The following is a 19,351-nucleotide window of genomic DNA, read 5'->3' as shown; positions in this document are numbered from 1 at the left end:
AAACAGAGGAGGGGAGCCTTTTCCCAGCTCAAGGGCCAAATGCCCTTCCAGTGCTCACATGCCAGTGACAGGTGAGGTCAGATGTAAAAGTGGGCCCTTCTGGAGTCAAAAGCAGATGGAAGAGTTATGGGCTCTTGTTTTATTCTCACTCTTGTATTTGGTTTGCATGTTGTTTTTATACTGCATGTTGCTTTGGGACGCTTTTGTGGGGAAAGCAAGAAATAAATATACAGTGGTACCCCTGGATGTGAACAGGATCCGTTGCGGAGCCCCGTTCGCATCCTGAGTAGAACGTAACACGTGACTGTGCGTTTGCGTGTGTCGCATTTCGCCATTTTCGCGCATGTCTGTGACGTCATTTTGGGCATCTGCCCATGCGCGAGTGGCAAAACCCGGAAGTAATGCGCTCTGTTACTTCCGGGTCGCCACAAAGCGTAACCTAAAAACACTCAACCTGAAGCATATTTAACCCAAGGTTGGCGCTGTGGGTTAAACCACAGAGCCTAGGACTTGCCGATCAGAAGGTTGGCGGGGTGAGCTCCCATTGCTCAGTCCCTGCTCCTGCCAACCTAGCAGTTCGAAAGCACGTCAAAGTGCAAGTAGATAAATAGGTACCACTCTGGCGGGAAGGTAAACGGCATTTCAGTACGCTGTTCTGGTTCGCCAGAAGCGGCTTAGTCATGCTGGCCACATGACCCGGAAGCTGTACGCCGGCTCCATCGGCCAGTAAAGCAAGATGAGCTCCACAACCCCAGAGTTGGTCACGACTAGACCTAATGCTCAGGGGTCCCTTTACCTTTATGACTGTAATGAAATAATAATGCACAGGTGTCAGGATTTGAACCTAGGCCCTTTGGCGTGCAAAGCATCTTCTCAATCACTAAGCTATGGCCTTTTCCCAGTGTACATTATGCAAAAGCCTCCTGGGATATTATAAGATTCCTCTGGGCAAAGAGCACCCTAACTTCAAATCAGCACCCAGCACTGTAAGCGACACTGAGGTTAGGCAGCTGCTTTGCTTACAGTAGGAGTGACTCAGGGTTGTGTTTTCATTGTGTTGCTCTGGTTACTCAAAACCGAATTCAACCCAGCCATCGCCCATGGAAAGAGCCACTCCTGATCAGCTCTGCAGGGCACTGTCAAAAACAAGAAGCATTTTTACTCTAAGCAGGTTGAGCAACACTAGGGACAGCTTCCACACCCTTATTTAACTCCACCTTCTCAGGTGGAGTTGATCCACCTTGATCCAGCTTCTCTCAGTCTGTGATGCCACAGACATTTGTTGTCACCAAGTTAGGTTTATTTGATTTTATCTGATCCAAAGTGTGTGGTGTGTGTGTGTTTATCTAGACAAACTATCAAATAAACCAGTGGGAGAGGGACCTGTAACCCTCCATTTGTTGCTGACTACAACTCCCATTGGGACGCGGGTGGCGCTGTGGGTTAAACCACAGAGCCTAGAACTTGCCGATCAGAAGGTCGGTGGTTCGAATCCCTGCGACGGGGTGAGTTCCCGTTGCTCAGTCCCTGCTCCTGCCAACCTAGCAGTTCGAAAGCATGTCAAAGTGCAAGTAGATAAATAGATACCGCTCCGACGGGAAGGTAAACGGCGTTTCCGTGCGCTGCTCTGGTTCGCCAGAAGCGGCTTAGTCATGCTGGCCACATGACCCGGAAGCTGGCTCCCTCGGCCAATAAAGCGAGATGAGCGCTGCAACCCCAGAGTCTGGACCTAATGGTCAGGGGTCCCTTTACTTTTACCTTTACAACTCCCATTATCACTACCCAACCTGGTCAGTGGTCAAAGATGGTGAATTGGAGCTTAATTAATTAATTTCCCTGCTTGCAGGGTTTGCACTGGCTACCAATATGCTACCAAGCCAAGTTGAAGGCCCTAAACAGCCGAGGACCAGGTTATCTGAGACACTGCCTCTTCCCTTATACACCCAGAAGATCGCTGAGAGAGTTTCTCCTGCAAGTTCCAAAGATCTCAGAAGCCAGCCCCATAGCAACATGGACCAGGGCTTTCAGCTGGGCTGCCCCTGTTCTGTGGAATAGCATTCCTGTCAAGATGACAGGCACCCCCTTTATGCACTTTCTTGGGGTGGGGGGGTGAGGAGAAGAGATTTTTGTTCCGATGGCTTCCCCAGCTGGATAAATGTGTCTGTACCACAAGTGACCACTTGTTAGGGTATTAGTCTTGTTTTAAATGTGTTTGTTGTTTTTGAGATTTTAACTGGTTTAATTATCTTATGTGTAAATCGCCTTGAGATGGTAGTTTAGAAGGCAATTAATAAATCAGTAGTAATAAAAATAATACTACTGTATCATCATCATCATCAATAACAACTGCAGCCACAACACCCTGCCTTCCTCCCAGTGTGGGACCCAAGTCAATTCACAACATAAATTAAAAACAGTTACGATGCTAGAGGGCCATGGGTTCCCCATATCCAAATTAAATATCACAGCTGTGTTCCCTCTAGTGGAACAGCAAACAATAGCTTTAAGAGGAACATCTGAGAATTACAAAGTGGTCCACTGGATTCCGAATTTCAACTCTTCACCTGGTTGTGATTTTAAAGATCAGCAACTGATTTCATGGGTGTAGCCAGGATTTTTGTTGGCGGGGGGGGGGGGAGCAAAATCTCAGTTTGCTATGTATTTTTATTATTTTTTATTGATTTAGGTGGGGGCAGTTGCCCCCCCCCCACCCCTCCCCTCCCTGGGCTACACCCATGACTGATTTGTTTTATAGCCTCTTCCAAATAGTGAGTCAGCATTTCTGGCGCAATGTTGGAATAATGCAATTATGAGAGGGCGATGCAAAATGTATAACACCCCCCAACCCCCCAGCTAAAGAAGACCACAGGAGACACAGTGAATGATAACAGCACTGAACAGATAAGCCGGTGAACTGATCACAAGGAGAGCAAAGAGCCTTTAAGTTGCCTCAGGGCTCTGTTGTTTCCCACTGGCAAGACAGACAAGGTTCCCCTTTTGATAAAGAGAATCTGTTTCCATACAGGTGTCTCTAGGAAGCAGAACCTGCTCCCAGCAACTTCCTGCTCCCAGCAACTGGTATTCAGGGGCATGTAGCTGTTGATAGACTTATTATCCTCCATGAACTTGTGCAATCAGCTTCTAAAGCCAACCAATATTTTGGATCTTTCAGATTTGAATCCCTGTTTAACTATAAAACTCCTCAAACACACAAAGCTGCCTTATACCGAATCAGATCATTTGTCTATCTCTAGGCCAGTATCGTCAACTCTGACTGGCAGCTGTTCCGAAGGGTCTCAGGTGGAGAAAAGACTTTCCTGCCACCCATTACCTGGAGACGCTAGGGAGTGAAACCAAGTCCTTCTACAGCAGGGATGGGGAACCTGTGGCTCTACAGATGTTGTTGGACTCCAAATCCCATGGGCCTTGGCCAGCATGGTCAGGGGTGATGGAAACTTGAGACGAGCAAGAGCCAGAGGGCCACAGGTTCCCCATCCCTGATCTACAGGAAAAGCACATGCTCTGTGACTGAGCTTCTGCTCAAAAGCTGAGCACTACCAAAGTCAAGATCCCAAATTGCATACACACCATACATTTAAAGCATGTGACTTCCTCAAAGAATTCTGGGAACTGTAGTTTATCCCTCACAGAGCAAAATTCTCAGTACAAGCTACAGTTCCCAGGATTTTTTTTAAGGAAAGTCATGTGCTTTAAATGTGCTTTGGATGTCTGGTGCATACACAGCATCAGGCAAATCTCTCCCGCTATTTTTTTAAAATGCATTTAACAATAACATTATATCATCAAAGAATCACCCTTGCTCTATCTGAAAAACATTTGCAAAAATGTAAGGTAATGACGAGTGAAAGCAGGGGGATCAAGTATGCAGATACAAGGATGTGGTAAGAATTTATAGCTACTCCACTTTGTTCAAAACAAAGGAAATCAATTCAAGTCCAGCATCCGGCATTTATTATAGCTATTGCAATAGGGCATTGCTCAACTTGACAGATAAGAAAAAGGTCTTGCATCAAGTGGCTGGTCAGAGAGGTGTAATATAACTGCCACTTCTCCAGAAAATGTTTTGGTTAGATGTACAGTGGTACTTCTGGTTAAGTACTTAATTCGTTCCGGAGGTCCGTTCTTAACCTGAAACTGTTCTTAACTTGAAGCACCACTTTAGCTAATGGGGCCTCCTGCTGCTGCCGTGCTGCTGGAGCACAATTTCTGTTCTCATCCTGAAGCAAAGTTCTTAACCTGAAGCACTATTTCTGGGTTAGCGGAGTCTGTAACCTGAAGCGTATGTAACCTGAAGCGTACGTAACCTGAGGTACCACTGTATTACTTGGACACTTCCCCTGGTGGATCCAAGTTTTCAGTCAGTAGAGCATGAGACTCTTAAAGTTATGGGCTGGAGCCCCACGTTGGGCAAAAGATTCCTGCATTGCAAGGGGTTCCAACTCTATTGTACAATTATGTATTTGTGTTTTTTCCCTATTTTAACATGTAGTAAATTGTTCTGCACTGTATTCTTATGGCTATGTTAAAGCACTTTTGTGTAATTTTGTTTTGTATGATGTTGTGATGCAATGGATGTGTAATTTTTTTTTTAAGTTTCAAGAACTTAAATCACTCTACATACACCTAAACAAAACACATATATACAAATCTTAGTACACATATCAATAAATACAGTTAATCATAGCCCCAGCTATAAACAACTTCCTCTTAATTATTTTTATCTACAAATACATATGCAATTAACATTATTTTGTTCCAATTTATATTCCCTAAAACCTAATGCTATCATAATATTTTAAAATAATTTAATCTCCCAAACTTTTCTTGTTTTTCTAACACAACATCTCCCAGTCTATCACTTTTGGAACTTGCTCTTTCTCTTCAATCTTGAACTTTTAATGTTTAGTTACCATCAATGAAGAATAAATTGATACTTTTTTCTGCTTCTAATGCAATACACCCCCAAAATCCTAATATACCATCTGACCCATATTTGAAAATGATTCGGTCAAACTTACTTTAGAGGATAAATGTTTACTTTGTTTTCATATAGATACCCACATCTTATCTGGAATACATTTCCATAACTCTGCCTTCCATTTATTGCAATATTTATTCTATCTTAACCATCAATATATACCAATGCATTATAGATCCTAGGTATCAATCTCTGCCTTTCCCTGCTGAAATATATTCCCAAAAGTTGCTTCCTTCCTTAGATCAATTTTGTACCCAATTTCTCAGCTGAAAATATTGATCTAAGGAAAATCTTTGACTACCAGTTTTAATTCCTGGTATGTGAAAACCTCTTCTGCCTTAATCAAATGAATTAATATTACTAAAGCAGATTTCCCCCAGACTTTTCCAAAATTCATGGTAATCATAACAGTACCCGTGCTTTTTTTCTGGGGTGGGGTATGCATACCCCTAAACATTTTGTGAATCTACGTTTGGCCTCATTGAGGGGCAGTATTTCAATACGAGTAGGAAAATGAGAGTACCCCTAAATTTTTATTTTTACTTTTTTAGGAAAAAAGCACTGACAGTACCAATAACCTGGTTTTTTAGTGGGCAAAACACTTACTGCACACTCACACAGTATTTTCTGCAACACACTATAAGGTCAACATTTTGATCCACACATTACAGATGGGGTATCTGAGCCTAAGTGAGCACTCCAAACTATGGAGCCTGAAGCTGAGACAAGATTCAAAACTTAGCAAGCTGACCAACAGCTGAAACGATCAACCACCACACCAACCACCCAAAATTCTGTTTCTCTGTTGTTGTTGTTTTAAACACACACAACAAATTGTGCCCAGAGCCACACAAAAAGGATCCCATAAAAGCCTCTGCTGCCACAGATTTGTCAGTCTTTCAGGGACCACAACACTCTTTTTGTTGACCCCAGAGGTCTTTGTCACTCACCGCAGCCAAAAACACAGCGACAGCCCAGAGGAGAGATGCAAATCCCCAAAGGGAAGCCATCTTCCGACAGCTTCACCTGACTGCTTTTAAGCAGCTGAAGGTTCCTCTGCTCAAACGTGAACCAACCCGGCCTTCTCCTTGGTCTGCTCTCCCAGGGAAGCTACTGGAGGAATGAGAGGCTGGAGGAGTCCTGGGGCTTGCCTTTTATCTCCCATCAGTGTGCAACAATTGAGAGGAAGCCCATCCCAGGCACACCCTGCCCCAGCTGGAAGGCAGCAGCCAGCCACGCCTCTGTGTACAGGCTCTGCTTTGCAGGGGTCAGAGGCCATGTCTCTCAGGGCCATCATAACACATTGACATGTGGTGTCTATTACATTCAGGCTGTGAGCCATTGGAAGCAACCCACAGCCACTGGTGGTGTTTGGCCAATAAATTATATAAGACCAGAGCAACACGTTTGGTGGGAAATCTGGGCTTGGGAGCCTGGGTTTGAGTCAGGAGGTGACAAAGGGACATTTGCTGCAGAGTGGCAGTGAATAGACTCACAGTATGCCAGCTGTAAGCCTAAATCAGGGCCTGAGATTGCACATCTGAATGGAGGGACTTGGCCTTAGCAGAGGAGTGGGGAACTATTTGGGGGGGCAGCCAGGGGGTGTCACATTATGTGGCCTAGGACCCATGTACCTATGGGACCGCCTCTCCTGGTATGCTCCACGGAGGACCTTAAGGTCCACAAATGACAACATTTTGGAGGTCCCAAGTCGCAAGGTGGTTAGATTGGTCTCAACTAGGGCCGGGGCCTTTTCAGTGCTGGCCCCAACTTGGTGGAGCGTTCTGTCACAAGAGACCAGGGCCCTGCAGGACTTGACGTCTTTCCACAGGGCCTGCAAGACCGAGCTGTTCCACCTGGCCTTTGGTTTGGACTCAGTCTGACCCTTATGTTTCCCTCCCCTTATGGTTTTGATCTATGGGCTACTTTTAAAATGAGGCTGCATTTTAAATTGGCTTTTCCCCTCTATTATGTTTTTACTGTAATTTTACTGGTGTTAGCTGCTCTGAGCCCAGCTCTGGCCGGAGAGGGCAGGGTACAAATAAAATTTATTATTATTATTATTATTATTACTTCATCAGCAACCTTCTAGAGCCCATGTGCTACCTCAGCAAGCATGATGACCCTCCACCCTCTTGACTTTATCAATAACAGGATTAACTCTTATACTGCAAATGGAATGATTTATGCTGTTGCACTTCCAACCATAAATGGGATGGGGGAGGGGAGGGAGCCAAAAAGAGGACAAATCACAGGCTCCAGATGTCTTTAGCTGATCGCAAGTTGAACACGGGCCAGCAAAGTGATGCATGTGCTAAGAAAGCTAATGCAATCTTTAGGCTGCATAAACAGAAACACTTTGTTCGGGTCATTAGCTTTTATCCTGCACTGTCAGGCTCCTGTGTCCAGCCCTGCCAGATGTTAAGGACATGATAAACTTAAGTGCATCAGGAAGGACACTGACAAATTTTAGCATATCAAGAGTATGGCGACTAGGAAGGTGAGTGGAGTCTAGACACCAGTTCCTATCTGGAACACTTGAAAGGACTGAGGATGTTTAGCACCCAGAAGAAAAGATAAAGTGGAGACACTCCCTAATGGTTAGAGATGTTTGACAGTGGGGCAGTCTGCCTCAGGGGATAGGGGGCTCTCTTTCACGGGAAACTTTTAAGCAGAGGCTGATTGGCTATCTGTCAGGAATCTTGTAGTTTCAGGATTCCCGTATTGAACTGGAGAGTGGGCTCAATGCCCACAAAGTCCACTTTCAACTCAAACATTTTATGATTCTGTAACCCTGCAGGCACAGGAGCCAACTCATAGGGACTGAGGTCATTTTGCTGCCCCCCAAAAAATATTTGAGGGGGTCGGGCTTCCCCAAAGTTGATGGACATTGCCATTCAAATGATGTGCACACACTACACCCTGTGATAGATTATGCAGGGCAGGGCTTATCTCTCCCCCCCCCCATCGTTTATTCTGCCTGCAGGGGTGTATGGGGTGTAAGAGTAGTACCTTGGTGTGGGCGGCGACTTTGTGCTCCTTCTAGGGTAGTTTGTCCACCTTTGGTTCCTAACCTGCACTCAGCTCTCACCTGTGGCTCCTAGAAGCTGCCAGCATACAACAGCAGCCACACAGTGGCTTTGACTGCCCCGCTAAACCAAGTGGGGGTAGCTAGTGGGTCTCAAACTCTCAGTGAGTTAGAGTCTTTGCCTACATGTGAAGACAGGCTCTGGTGGACTGAGTGGATGAGACCAGCAGTGGGTCCAACAGGAAGTGAGGGTCAGATGGGGTTCGCTAACCTGGGAAGATAGCCTATCCAGGAGAAGGACAACTCTGATCCTAAATGTCTGTTGTCTTGAAGGATATCTTCAGGAGAAGAAAAAGCTAAGGATTAAACCCTACACAAATCTGGAGTGGAGCCCCTAAAACAGTTGAATGACACCTTGTACGCCTCCTTCTGGCAACTCCTCCAGCCAAGCTGGTGCCAAATTTATCGCTCTGCTTTCCTTTGAAACAACACATCAGTAAGGCTATGAGAGGGGTCTTGTCATCTCAGCAGCCCAGGTCCTCCATACACACTGCCTAGGTTTGCGCCCCAGGTAGTTCACCTCGGCGCTGCTAACACAGCAGTTTGACTTCACCGCCGGAGGTGGTGTCCATCTCAAGACAGATGGATGCCAACAAAGCCGGCAACAAGATGCAACATTTATTTTCACTGGACTAGCTCAGGGTTGCATAACACTCTCCAGCTGATCCAGAAATACCCTGACAGAAATACTCTGCGCACGTAGCACAGTGTGGGGCTGAGACTGGAGCTCAGGCCATGAGGACTGGCCTCCTACAGAAGCAAATCGGGGTCCAAGCAAAGCATCTGGAACTGCTTCTTCCCAGGGGGATATTAGCAGAACACCGTGTTCATCTTGCTCAACTTCTTCCCCGCTGAGCTGATGAAATTGCCTCTCCTCTTTGGCAGAGAAATGGCGGCTAGTAACTCTGTCCAAGACCTTTTGTCATAATAACTTCTTGAAACAAAACAAAAATAAAAGCTTCCTTGGATGTCCTCAAGAGTTTTCTTCTCAGCTAATGCCTTGATCCTGCTGGTCGTCTTTCCCCCCCCCATCTCCCATGGGGCAGGAGAAACTACTGAAGGGTCACTGTTTGTAAGCCAAGAGGACAACTTCCCACAATACACTCTACTCAAGGAACAATATGGCAACACAATGCACGTTATGATGCAGCCAGACACCAAAAGATGCATTTTCATATTCCATAGGGAGTTTTCTTGTCTGCACAGCTCACATGCTCCTCCCATTCCAGTGAGCCCAGAATAAGAGGGTTTAAAAATACATATAAACACCAATGAATATATATCAGCTTAAAAACATGAGCTACTGCCCATAAGCTGAAATCCTATTTTCCCACAGGGTGACTTACTTTGGTGCAATGGAATGTGCATAAGCATTCCAACTGCTAATTCAGGGGAAAGGGTGACTCATATAACACTGGCCAGAGTACAGGTGTCAAGAGGAAATTATTGGCATGTTCCCACCACTCCCTCCTTCAAATCAGCTGAGCTCGGTCGCAGTGATTGAGTCCCCTAGAAAGGAGGGCCTTCAAGAATACTGTCTCACACTCAAAGGCCTTAATTTTAGCTAATTTTGCTAAACGGCTTGGTAAAAACAGTTTTCACCACAAGCAAATGTTTTGAATCCTAAGAGATAGTATCCTGCAGACAGGGTGGGAAGGCAACCATTTAGAAGATGTTGATCTCCACTGATGAATGCTCAGTGACAGCTCATCTGGAAGTGAACATAAAAACAGCACCCTTGTGTTCTTTGTTGGCCCCTGGGGTGCATGTGGACTTGCATGCTAGGGAGGGACAGCATTTGGAGGGTTCACAGGGTCCGCCACACCAGCCCTGCCCTCACCACCAGAGCTGAGTGGGGCTGTGCTGCACTGCCTACCCACTGGGGCAGGGGGGAGCCCAGCCGGCTGACACAGCCCTTGGCGGGTGAATCTCCCATGTGCTGACTGGGGGCCATTCAGTGAGAGGGCTGGGAACGCAGTGGCGAGGCCAGGCTGGGCTCCAGGCCTCAGAAACCCCTGGAGCAGGCAGGGTGGGAAAGGGATCCTTGTGGGGGGGGGGACACCTGGTTCAAGTTTGGATGGGTTTCCGTCTTAAAATATTGCTTTTTAACAGCTTTAGCTCTCTGGCCAAACAGGCTCTCTTAATTTTCATCCATTTATTAGGTGTTGTACTGCTGTGACTTTACCTGTATTTTCTCTTATACTTATCTTTTGCTTTCTGTACCCTGCTCTGATATTTTACAATGTGAGCAGTTTAAAATCTTTAGAAATATATGTTTAGATTGGGTAGAGGGCAGAGCTGGCTCAAGACATTTTGGCACCTGAGGCAAAGCCCCTCCCCTCCCCACCAAAGAAGAAGGCGTGAGTGAAGGTCTACATCAGGAACAAGGAGGGAATAAATATCTCCATTGGGATCTGATGCCCCTGTGCATCCTGCCGCCCGAGGCGGTCGCTTCACCGTACCTCATGGGTGAGCTAGCCCTGGTAGAGGGTAACATGAGGCTGCATTTTAAGCCATATTTTAATTGTTTGTTTGTTGTTGTTTTTCTATTACATTTTATTGTAATTCATATTTGGTGTTAGCTGCCCTGAGCCCGGCCATGGCTGGGGAGGGCGGGGTATAAATATTATTATTATTATTATTATTATTATTATTATTATTATTATTATTATTCACTCAGGGATATGGCCCCCCTTTTCCCCATACCACGCCCCTGCATAAGAACGAAGAAGAGCCTGCTGGATCAGGCCAATGGTGTATCTAGTCCAGGATCCTGTTCTCACAATGGCTACCCAGATGTCTTTTGGAAACTTGCCTTTTGGGAACAGGATTTGAACACAAGAGCACTCTTCCCTCCTGTGGTTTTCCAGCAACTGGTATTCAGAAGCATTACTACTTCTGAACTTTATAAGATTTTATAATGCTGTTTTTACTGATTTTGTATTTTACCTGTTTTTATTATCAAATTTTTATATACCACTTAAGAGTATTTAAAATATAAAGCTGTTCTGAAATGCATTTACACAAACGGACAAATTCTGAAGGACCCGTCTGCAGAAGGGGAAGCCTGCTAAACCTACATAGGCTCTCTCCGTGAGCTGGAACCTTGTGTGAGCTGCAAACATACCACAAATGCATGGATATAATGGAGACTGGACCAGCAAGTGACATGATAGCAGGGTTGACCCTCCTCTCTCTCCATATGATGTCAATGCCTGTATCGGTCTGTTACAAATCAGGAAGCTTCCAAGTGCCCCGGAAAAAATGGACATTCAATTTTTTTCACATAAGATCTCGATGGCAATCCTGCATGCTCTAGCACCCTGAAAAAGCGCTTTTTTCAGGGCCATGATCTTGCACGGTGTCCCAAAACAAACATTTTTGGGTGCCACACAAGCTAATATGCCCCACCAATCTGGCTGAGTTTCCCCAGCCACTCTGGGCGGCTCCCAATCGAGTGTTAAAAACAATATAGCATTAAATATTAAAAACTTCCCTAAACAGGGCTGCCTTCAGATGTCATTTAAAAACAGGAGAGCTGCTTATTTCCTTGACATCTGATGGGAGGGCGTTGCACAGAGCGAGCACCACTACCGAGAAGGCCCTCTGCCTGGTTCCCTGTAACCTCACTTCTCGCAATGAGGGAATGATGGGGGTGAAGATGCTCCTTCAGGTATACTGGGCTAAGGCCGTTCAGGGCTTTAAAGGTCAGCACCAACACTTTGAATTGTGCTTGGAAACGTACTGGGAGCCAATGTAGGTCTTTCAAGACCAGTGTTTTGTGGTATTGGTGGCCGCTCCCAGTCACCAGTCTAGCTGCCGCATTCTGGATTAGTTGCAGTTTCCGGGTCACCTTCAAAGGTAGCCCCACGTAAAGAGCATTGCAGTAGTCCAAACAGGAAATAACTAGGGCATGCACTACTCTGGCAAGACAGTCAGCGGGCAGATAGGGTCTCAGCCTGCGTACCAGATGGAGCTGGTAAATGGCTGCCCTGGACACAGAATTGACCTGCACCTCCATGGACAGCTGTGAGTCCAAAATGACTCCCAGGCTGCGCACCTGGTCCTTCAGGGGCACAGTTATCCCATCCAGGACCAGGGAGTCCTCCACACCTGCCTGCCCCCTGTCCCCCAAAAACAGTACTTCTGTCTTGTCAGGATTCAACCTCAATCCCTGGGCTGCCATCCATCCTCCAACCGCCTCCAGGCACTCACACAGGACATTCACCGCCTTCACTGGTTCTGATTTAAAAGAGAGGTAGAGCTGGGTGTCATCATCCCGAATAAAGTGCAGAAGCCATGTGCCCTGGTTTTGTGTTGGAAAATGTTGGATGGTTTGTACAGTGGAGGCTGGTCCAAAGCCAGTGGGGCACTGCCCCACTAGCCCCACTCTGCCCCAGCTAGCCCCCACCTCCCTGCCTTCTTACTTTCATCCAGTCCAATCTCAGTGTTCCCCTTGTAGAACTCAGCAGGGAGGAGGCAGATGGAGACACAACTAGAATGTGCTGGTTCTGCCTCTCATTGGCTCTGGCTCCCCCTACTGGCGGTCTCCCTGCCTTCTACCCTACCAGCCCTCACTGAATATGTAGGAGGGGAAAGATTATGCAGAAGAGCCTGAGGCTCAATCCAGACTTGCTAACACAGGACCAAAACATGGTTGGGCATCACACATCAATATGTCACTGGTAACTCCCATCGGCTGGTTTTTCCTGCTGTACAACATTGCAGAAGTCAATTTAACTTTCAGTTATGCATCCTCTTACTTCTGGACAAAACAGTACCTACCTATCTAAAGTACAGTTTTGTACTCTCTTATGGTTTCTCCTACCTTCCTCTGGCATGAGATTTGCAATCTGTGCAAGCCCAATATGTGGTCCTGAGTGCAAAATTAAACATGTCGGCAACATCAACTTTAACAATAATACAAGAGACTAGTCCTTATGGAAGAAAGGCCCTCCCTATCAGGAGTGGCAGAATTTGTGTGTGCGTGCAAATATTCTTATTTTGTGTAATTCAGACAGAGACACAAATACAAATCTCATAACTAGAAGTTTCTCTTAGGGCAGAGTTTTCCAAACTTTTCATGTTGGTGACACACTTTGTAGATATGCATCATTTTGTGACATGGTAATTCAGTTTTACTAGCAAACCAGAAGTTAAATGAACCCCTTTCTAGCCCTGGAAGGAACGTGGGGGGCGTTCATGTGACACACCTGCACACTGCGTCCGACACACTAATGTGTTGTGACATACAGTTTGGAAAGCTCTGTCTTAGGAGGTTACCAGTGGTGCCAACATCCCCCTTTTCTGAAAATTAAAGACTCATCCTTCTGAGGGCCATATATCCTCCTGGGCAACCTTCCAGGGGCCACATGCCAGTGGTGGCCACATGCCAGTGGTGGAAAGAGCCAAAGGCAAAAGTATGCAGAGCAATGAATGTAATGTTAATCTTTGTACAGCACTCTGGTTTCTACATACATTCCCACAGTCCCTCTCTTTATTCCATCCAGGCAACCAAGGAGCATGATCATAGTTCAAGGACAGATCTCAATCAGGGCAGGTAGGCCAAGGAGAGACTTGCACCTATTCCAGGCTTTGGTTAGCTTCGTCATCTGAGCTCAAAGAATCCTCAGAAAATAGGGCCTATGCCCACTGGCTTGCTTAGCTTGCTGTAACCCCACCCAGAGGCTTCTGAAAAGAGTTTTGAAACTTACACTGGTGTCTGCTATAGTACTCTCTGCCCATCTAGCTTTTTAAACAGCTATTGTGCTTTGTCTGGGGATTTTACTATTAATGCATTATTATCTGTTTTATATTGTTAGTTGCTATGATTATTGTTTCTGATCTGTGCTGTTATGCCACTCAGAATGTCAGCAAAAGAATGGGATTATTCATAATATTCATAAGAGTAATCATGATAACAATAATTTGTTAAAGTTATATTATTATTGACATTACGCAGGTTCCTTCGCTGTATTCTTTTCAGTGCCTGCTAAAAAATATTCTGCTTAGGCAAGGATACCCACACAGGTAAAGTCAATGTATATTTTAACCTGTCATTCCAACTTGCAATGTATACTTTTAACTGATGTTTTCATTCATCTTGCTTTTTTTATTTATTCACAGTGCATTTAGTGGCAATAATACTGAATTGTGTAAGGGTAAGACAAAAAGACTCCAAAAGATACATAGAAGCATTTCAGGGCACAATAACAAAACAACGAAATGCAATTGGTTTTTTATTAACTTGATTTTAATGTCGCTCTTTTTTTTTTTTTTACTGTATACATTACTGTATATTTATAATTTATATTTTTCACAGACCACTTAGAGGATTTATTTAAGTGGTATACAAATTTTGCTGAATAAAAATAAATGAAATAAATATTTTATTGTTATTATTTTCTCCCAATAATCTGGGCAGCAATTCTATATGCATGAACCTGGGAGTAAGTCCAATTGAGTTTAATAGAACTTATTTATTAGTAAATGCACACAGGACTGTACTGAAAACCAGTATCCTACCAATTTGCAGCCAGCTAACCACCCAAAATGGAGTAGAATACATTGTTGGCTGTTTTTTTTTTTTTTTTTTTTTTTTTTGCTTTTTAAGCATAAAGTGGGCTTAATTAAAAGGTTCTATCTTATGCCTTAATTCCAGACATTCTGAAATTCTCAGAAATCTTTACATCTGAGGAACTGTGAAGTTTTTGAACTTTTAAAAATGATTTAGCTGCTACAGCTGCAAATACTTCAGTTCTGCTTCACACCAGCAGAGGGCACACAAAGACTATTTATGGATTTCAGCACTCAAAGGCACCCAAGAAAAAGAGGTTTTGTTCATTGCAGTTTCAAACAGTTTTCAGAATAAAAACCTATTGTCAGGAAAAGGTGAATCTGAGAATGTGTACCCAGAAAACCTGGATGTGTGCAAACAGTACTAAAGGTATTTGGGACAATGCTGGAGAAGCAGTGTGATAAGAATGCAGAACAAAAAACTTCAGAAGAGTCCTGCTGTTAAGGTGAGGCCAGGGGCCCTTCTAGTCCAGCAACTGGCTCTCCCACTGGCCAACCAGATGCTCAAATGGGAAGTATCCACAAGCAGGAACTGAGTGCAACAGCATTTTGCCCACTTGTGATTTCCACCAACCGATATTGGGAGGAAAATTGCATCTGACAGTGGGGACACAGCCTAGCCATTGTGGAGAGTAGCTTTAGCCTCCTCCATGAATCTGTCCAATCCTCTTTTAAAGCCATGGCTACTTCTTGTTGCAGCAAGTCCCTTGATTTAAGCATGAGCTGTGTAAATAAGTGCTTTCTTTTTTATCTTTGCTAAATCTTCCAACATTCAGCTACACTGGATGCCACTGAGTTTAGTGTTACAAGGGGGGGGGGGGATTTTTTCTCTAGCCACTTTCTCTGCGCATTGCATAATTTTATACACCTGTGTTCTCCCACCCCACTTCACTAAACAAAAATACAACCCAAAACCCAGAACAAAACATTAAATAGCCCTAGACGTAGTGCCCTCTGGTTTAAAGGGTTTAGAGCATGGCTAGGCAAACTAAGGCCCGGGGGCTGAATCCGGCCCAATTGCCTTCTAAATCTGGCCTGCAGGTGGTCCGGGAATCTGCCTGTTTTTACATGAGTAGAATGTGTCCTTTTATTTAAAATGCACCTCTGGGTTATTTGTGGGGCCTGCCTGGTGTTTTTACATGAGTAGAATGTGCCCTTTTATTTAAAATGCATCTCTGGGTTATTTGTGGAGCATAGGAATTCGTTCATCCCCCCCCCTCAAGGTCTGAGGGGTAGTGGCCTGGCCCCCTGCTGAAAAAGTTTGCTGACCCCTGGTTTAGAGCCTAAGCAAACATCCTAGTACAACAGCAAAAGCTGTCCGAGGCTCACACCCTAAAACCACAGTCACCATTAGGAGCTCACTGAGTCAGCCAACCACAGAGTAGATCCACCCTCTGAACAAATTGAGAAAGGAATCAAACTTGACAATTAAGCACAAAGTTCAAAGTCAGCTATACGGGCCGGAATGGGGAACTGGCAGCTCATGGTCTGGCTCCTCCACCTGCAATGTTATCTGGAAACACACCTGGTGAAATTACAATCAATATCTTTTTGAGTAGGGGCAGGAGAGGAAGTATGGTCACAGTTCCTAGAGTCACTTAAAGTTGATCTGTTTACTGAGCATTCATCCTGATTCATTTATTTATTGTGCAACATTTGCAGGAAGGTTAGATAACTCTGGCTGTTTCTTGACCATTCATTCTGATTTGCTTGCAGGGAGCATAGACGACATCACATCAAGCAACTGTTACACCGCAAATTCCAGTGCATTTTTTCATCGCTTTCCTTAATGCAAAAAGTCTGGATTTGTTTTTTTAAGGGTTTGTTGCGCAAGAGCACCAATTCCCCTTTAACTGCTAGTCTACATGGATTATTATTATTATTATTATTATTATTATTATTATTATTATTATTATAATTAAAAGTAGCCACTCTTCTCCGTGCAGTCCCAGGGAGGGTCACAGCAATTTAAAACTGCAACTACCAAGAGGACCTCACAGTTTATCTTAGTACCTGAGAGAGTCAGTAGGGAAGGAGGAAGTCCTTCAACCCCACCATTCAGATTTTGTTAAGTATATTACTCCCGAGTCACAAGGGTCAGAAACTTAAATTAAAACAAAAACAGGCCAGGGTGGACAGGCAAAACCCACAGAGAGACAGTATGCACACAGAGAACTGATGAGCTGTTGCAAATCTAAACAGATTTGCAGCTTTTAGGAATGTTATACAAAGAGGGAGTCCAATGTTGTTTCAAAATGAGGGTTTTGGTTGCACATTGTGACGGAACACAATGCAGGAAAGGCTTAGAAGCACAAAATGGGAGATTCTGTTGGGTCTAGATTCCAAAAGCAAGCAAGAAAGAGAGAGACGATGGGAATTGGCCATAATCAATCCACAGAGTCACAGTGTTCACCAATAATAAATATCCCTTGTTTTCTCTGAGCTCTGGCATTCTGCAACAAGGAGAAAGCTTTTCAAATCAGAAACATCTATCCTCCAGAGGCGCTGGCTTGAGCAGAAGATGGGGTGGGGGTGCGTGCATGATGATGCATACATGACATGCATATGATGCAGGGGTGCTGGGAGGAGTCGGGGGGCAGCAGCCCAGCTTCAATGGCTGGCGGCGGCTTCTCTCTGGTGCTCGGTCTCCTCTTCCTACCACAGCCATTGGCCCAGGACAGCTCCTTTCCCTCTGTGGCAGGAGGAGCTGTCAGCCACTGGCGTTGTGCTGTGTCACTCTCAGCTCTGTGCTCAGCCTCCTCCACAACTCACCCCAAAATATTTTATGGGGGGGGGACATGGGCCCCTTAGAGTTAGCATCTATGCTGCCACCCATTCTCATTGTTGTCTATCCAGCACTTTGAGTTGAATTCAGCAGCTGGAATACTCCTCCCCCCCCCTCCCAGTTTGGTGGAAACACTTACTAAGCATGTGTGTTTAAAATGCAACCTCTCTCAGATAGTTTCCTAAAGCCTCACTCACAAGTTCCTAATATGGGCAAGTGGTTTTACTGCACTCTCCTCTGTGACAGCTTTGCAAAGACAGCTGAAGTTTCCAGGGCTGAGATGCGTCAGACTCATTCAAGACTTTTGCAGTTGGGTCTATCGAGTCTCTGTTCTGTACCTCCTTCCTGCCAGTCAGCCTCTACTCAAGAGCAGATAATTCTGGCCATGATTAAATAATTCAGCTTGTTCCAATGCAGCGACTTAGCAGTATTATTCTGTCGCAGAGGAAGCTCTCTGTTGCATCTCTGCATGCACCAATGCTTCAAGGGGCATGTTCATCACAGAGACTCAAGCAGACACATCAAATGGTGGGCTCCTTTGAGGGCAGGTTATTTTCTCTAAAGACAGTCTAGAAGTAAACCTCCCCCCAAATGGTGTACAAGTGAGCCCCCTCCCCCATTTTAATTCAATTTTTATGTGTGTGTGTTTTTAAAATGTAGCTCAGCTCTCAGGAATTTGGGAAACAGTGATTTAGAAAATGTCTGCTTGATCTCCAAAATATTGCATGATCTGCACAGAGGAAGACTATGTGGAGCTGGTAAAATATCACCCAAGCACCTAACTGGCCAGCACTTAAAACCTGACTGAGCCCTGGCAGACAGGAATCTGAACTGTTTCCTCAGTCCTGAGGTGAGACAGGCCTGCAAAGCACAGTGTTGATGATCATGTCTGCCTATTTGCAATGCCAGGTCATTCCTCACAAACTTGGTTGGTCAGCTGTGTCAGACTTGGCAGGATGCTGGTATAAGATGATCAGGAACTACAGTCACTCTCTCCAACCACCTCCAGGCCAGCATGTTATTTCCAAGCAAGACTGGGGAATGCAGCCTATTCAGGGCTGGCACGCAGTGACTAAGAATTCTCAGGAAAGGAGCAACCAGAAGGAAACATGCATAAGTCTTTAGAACTCCCAACTTCTAGCCACCCTGTTCCTTTAACTGCTTTAACACATTGGGAAAGGCTATAGCTAAGAGCCTCTGCCAGTCAGTGGACAGTCCTGAGGTAGGTGGACTAATAATAGTCTGACTTGGTATAAGGCAGCTTCCCAAGCACAGCAGACAGAAGTTAAGCTTTTAGCCCATAAGGCATACATGAATGAATGAAGAATCAATCAAACATACAGAAACTTTTATTCTTGCCAATTGTTTTTTCCTTTGGGAAAGGTTCCTGCAGCAAACAGCTGCACACAGGGAGAAATCAAGTTTCCTGTCCATAAGGCACATGCAAATAAATGTGTTGTGGTAATGTCTGAGATGGTGCTGGAGGAGACTCTTGAGAGTCCCATGGACTGCAAGATGATCAAACCTCTCCATTCTGAAGGAAATCAGCCCTGAGTGCTCACTGGAAGGACAGATCCTGAAGCTGAGGCTCCAATACTTTGGCCACCTCATGAGAAGAGAAGACTCCCTGGAAAAGACCCTGATGTTGGAAAAGATGGAGGGCACAAGGAGAAGGGGCGACAGAGGACAAGATGGTTGGACAGTGTTCTCGGAGCTACCAGCATGAGTTTGACCAAAGTGCAGGAGGCATGATCTGGCGTGCTCTGGTCCATGGGGTCATGAAGAGTCGGACACGAATGAACGACTAAACAACAACAACAAAATGTCTGAGAAAATCTATGTGAAGGAGTTCCAGCAGAAAGCGAGGCTATGGTTCTCAAAGGAACAATTCCCCCCTTTCTGC

General features: G+C 45.1%; 1 protein-coding gene and 1 long non-coding RNA gene across 4 annotated transcripts in view; one reads left to right on the top strand and one right to left on the bottom strand.

Moving 5' to 3' along the window:
- GSN (gelsolin) overlaps positions 1-19,351 on the bottom strand; it is a 60,909-nt gene that overhangs the window by 23,796 nt on the left and 17,762 nt on the right. The window contains exon 1 of one of the 3 annotated variants that reach the window (XM_079962059.1): positions 5,950-6,140. The exons of the other annotated variants lie outside the window; for them this stretch is intronic. Coding sequence (XP_079818185.1) covers positions 5,950-6,009 — 60 coding nt within the window. The 5' untranslated portion in view covers positions 6,010-6,140. Of the gene's footprint in view, positions 1-5,949; positions 6,141-19,351 lie in introns of those variants that run through there. 3 annotated transcript variants of the gene reach the window in all.
- On the top strand, positions 13,567-15,540 carry LOC307208374. Its single transcript, XR_013835125.1, has 3 exons — positions 13,567-13,647; positions 14,214-14,248; positions 14,749-15,540. It is a non-coding gene; the product is annotated as an uncharacterized lncRNA (long non-coding RNA).

This window comes from Podarcis cretensis, assembly GCF_951804945.1.
Source record: "Podarcis cretensis genome assembly, chromosome: Z".
Classification (NCBI taxonomy): domain Eukaryota; kingdom Metazoa; phylum Chordata; class Lepidosauria; order Squamata; family Lacertidae; genus Podarcis; species Podarcis cretensis.
The sequence above is the reverse complement of the archived record's forward strand: the minus strand, read 5'-3'. Positions and strand labels throughout refer to the sequence as shown.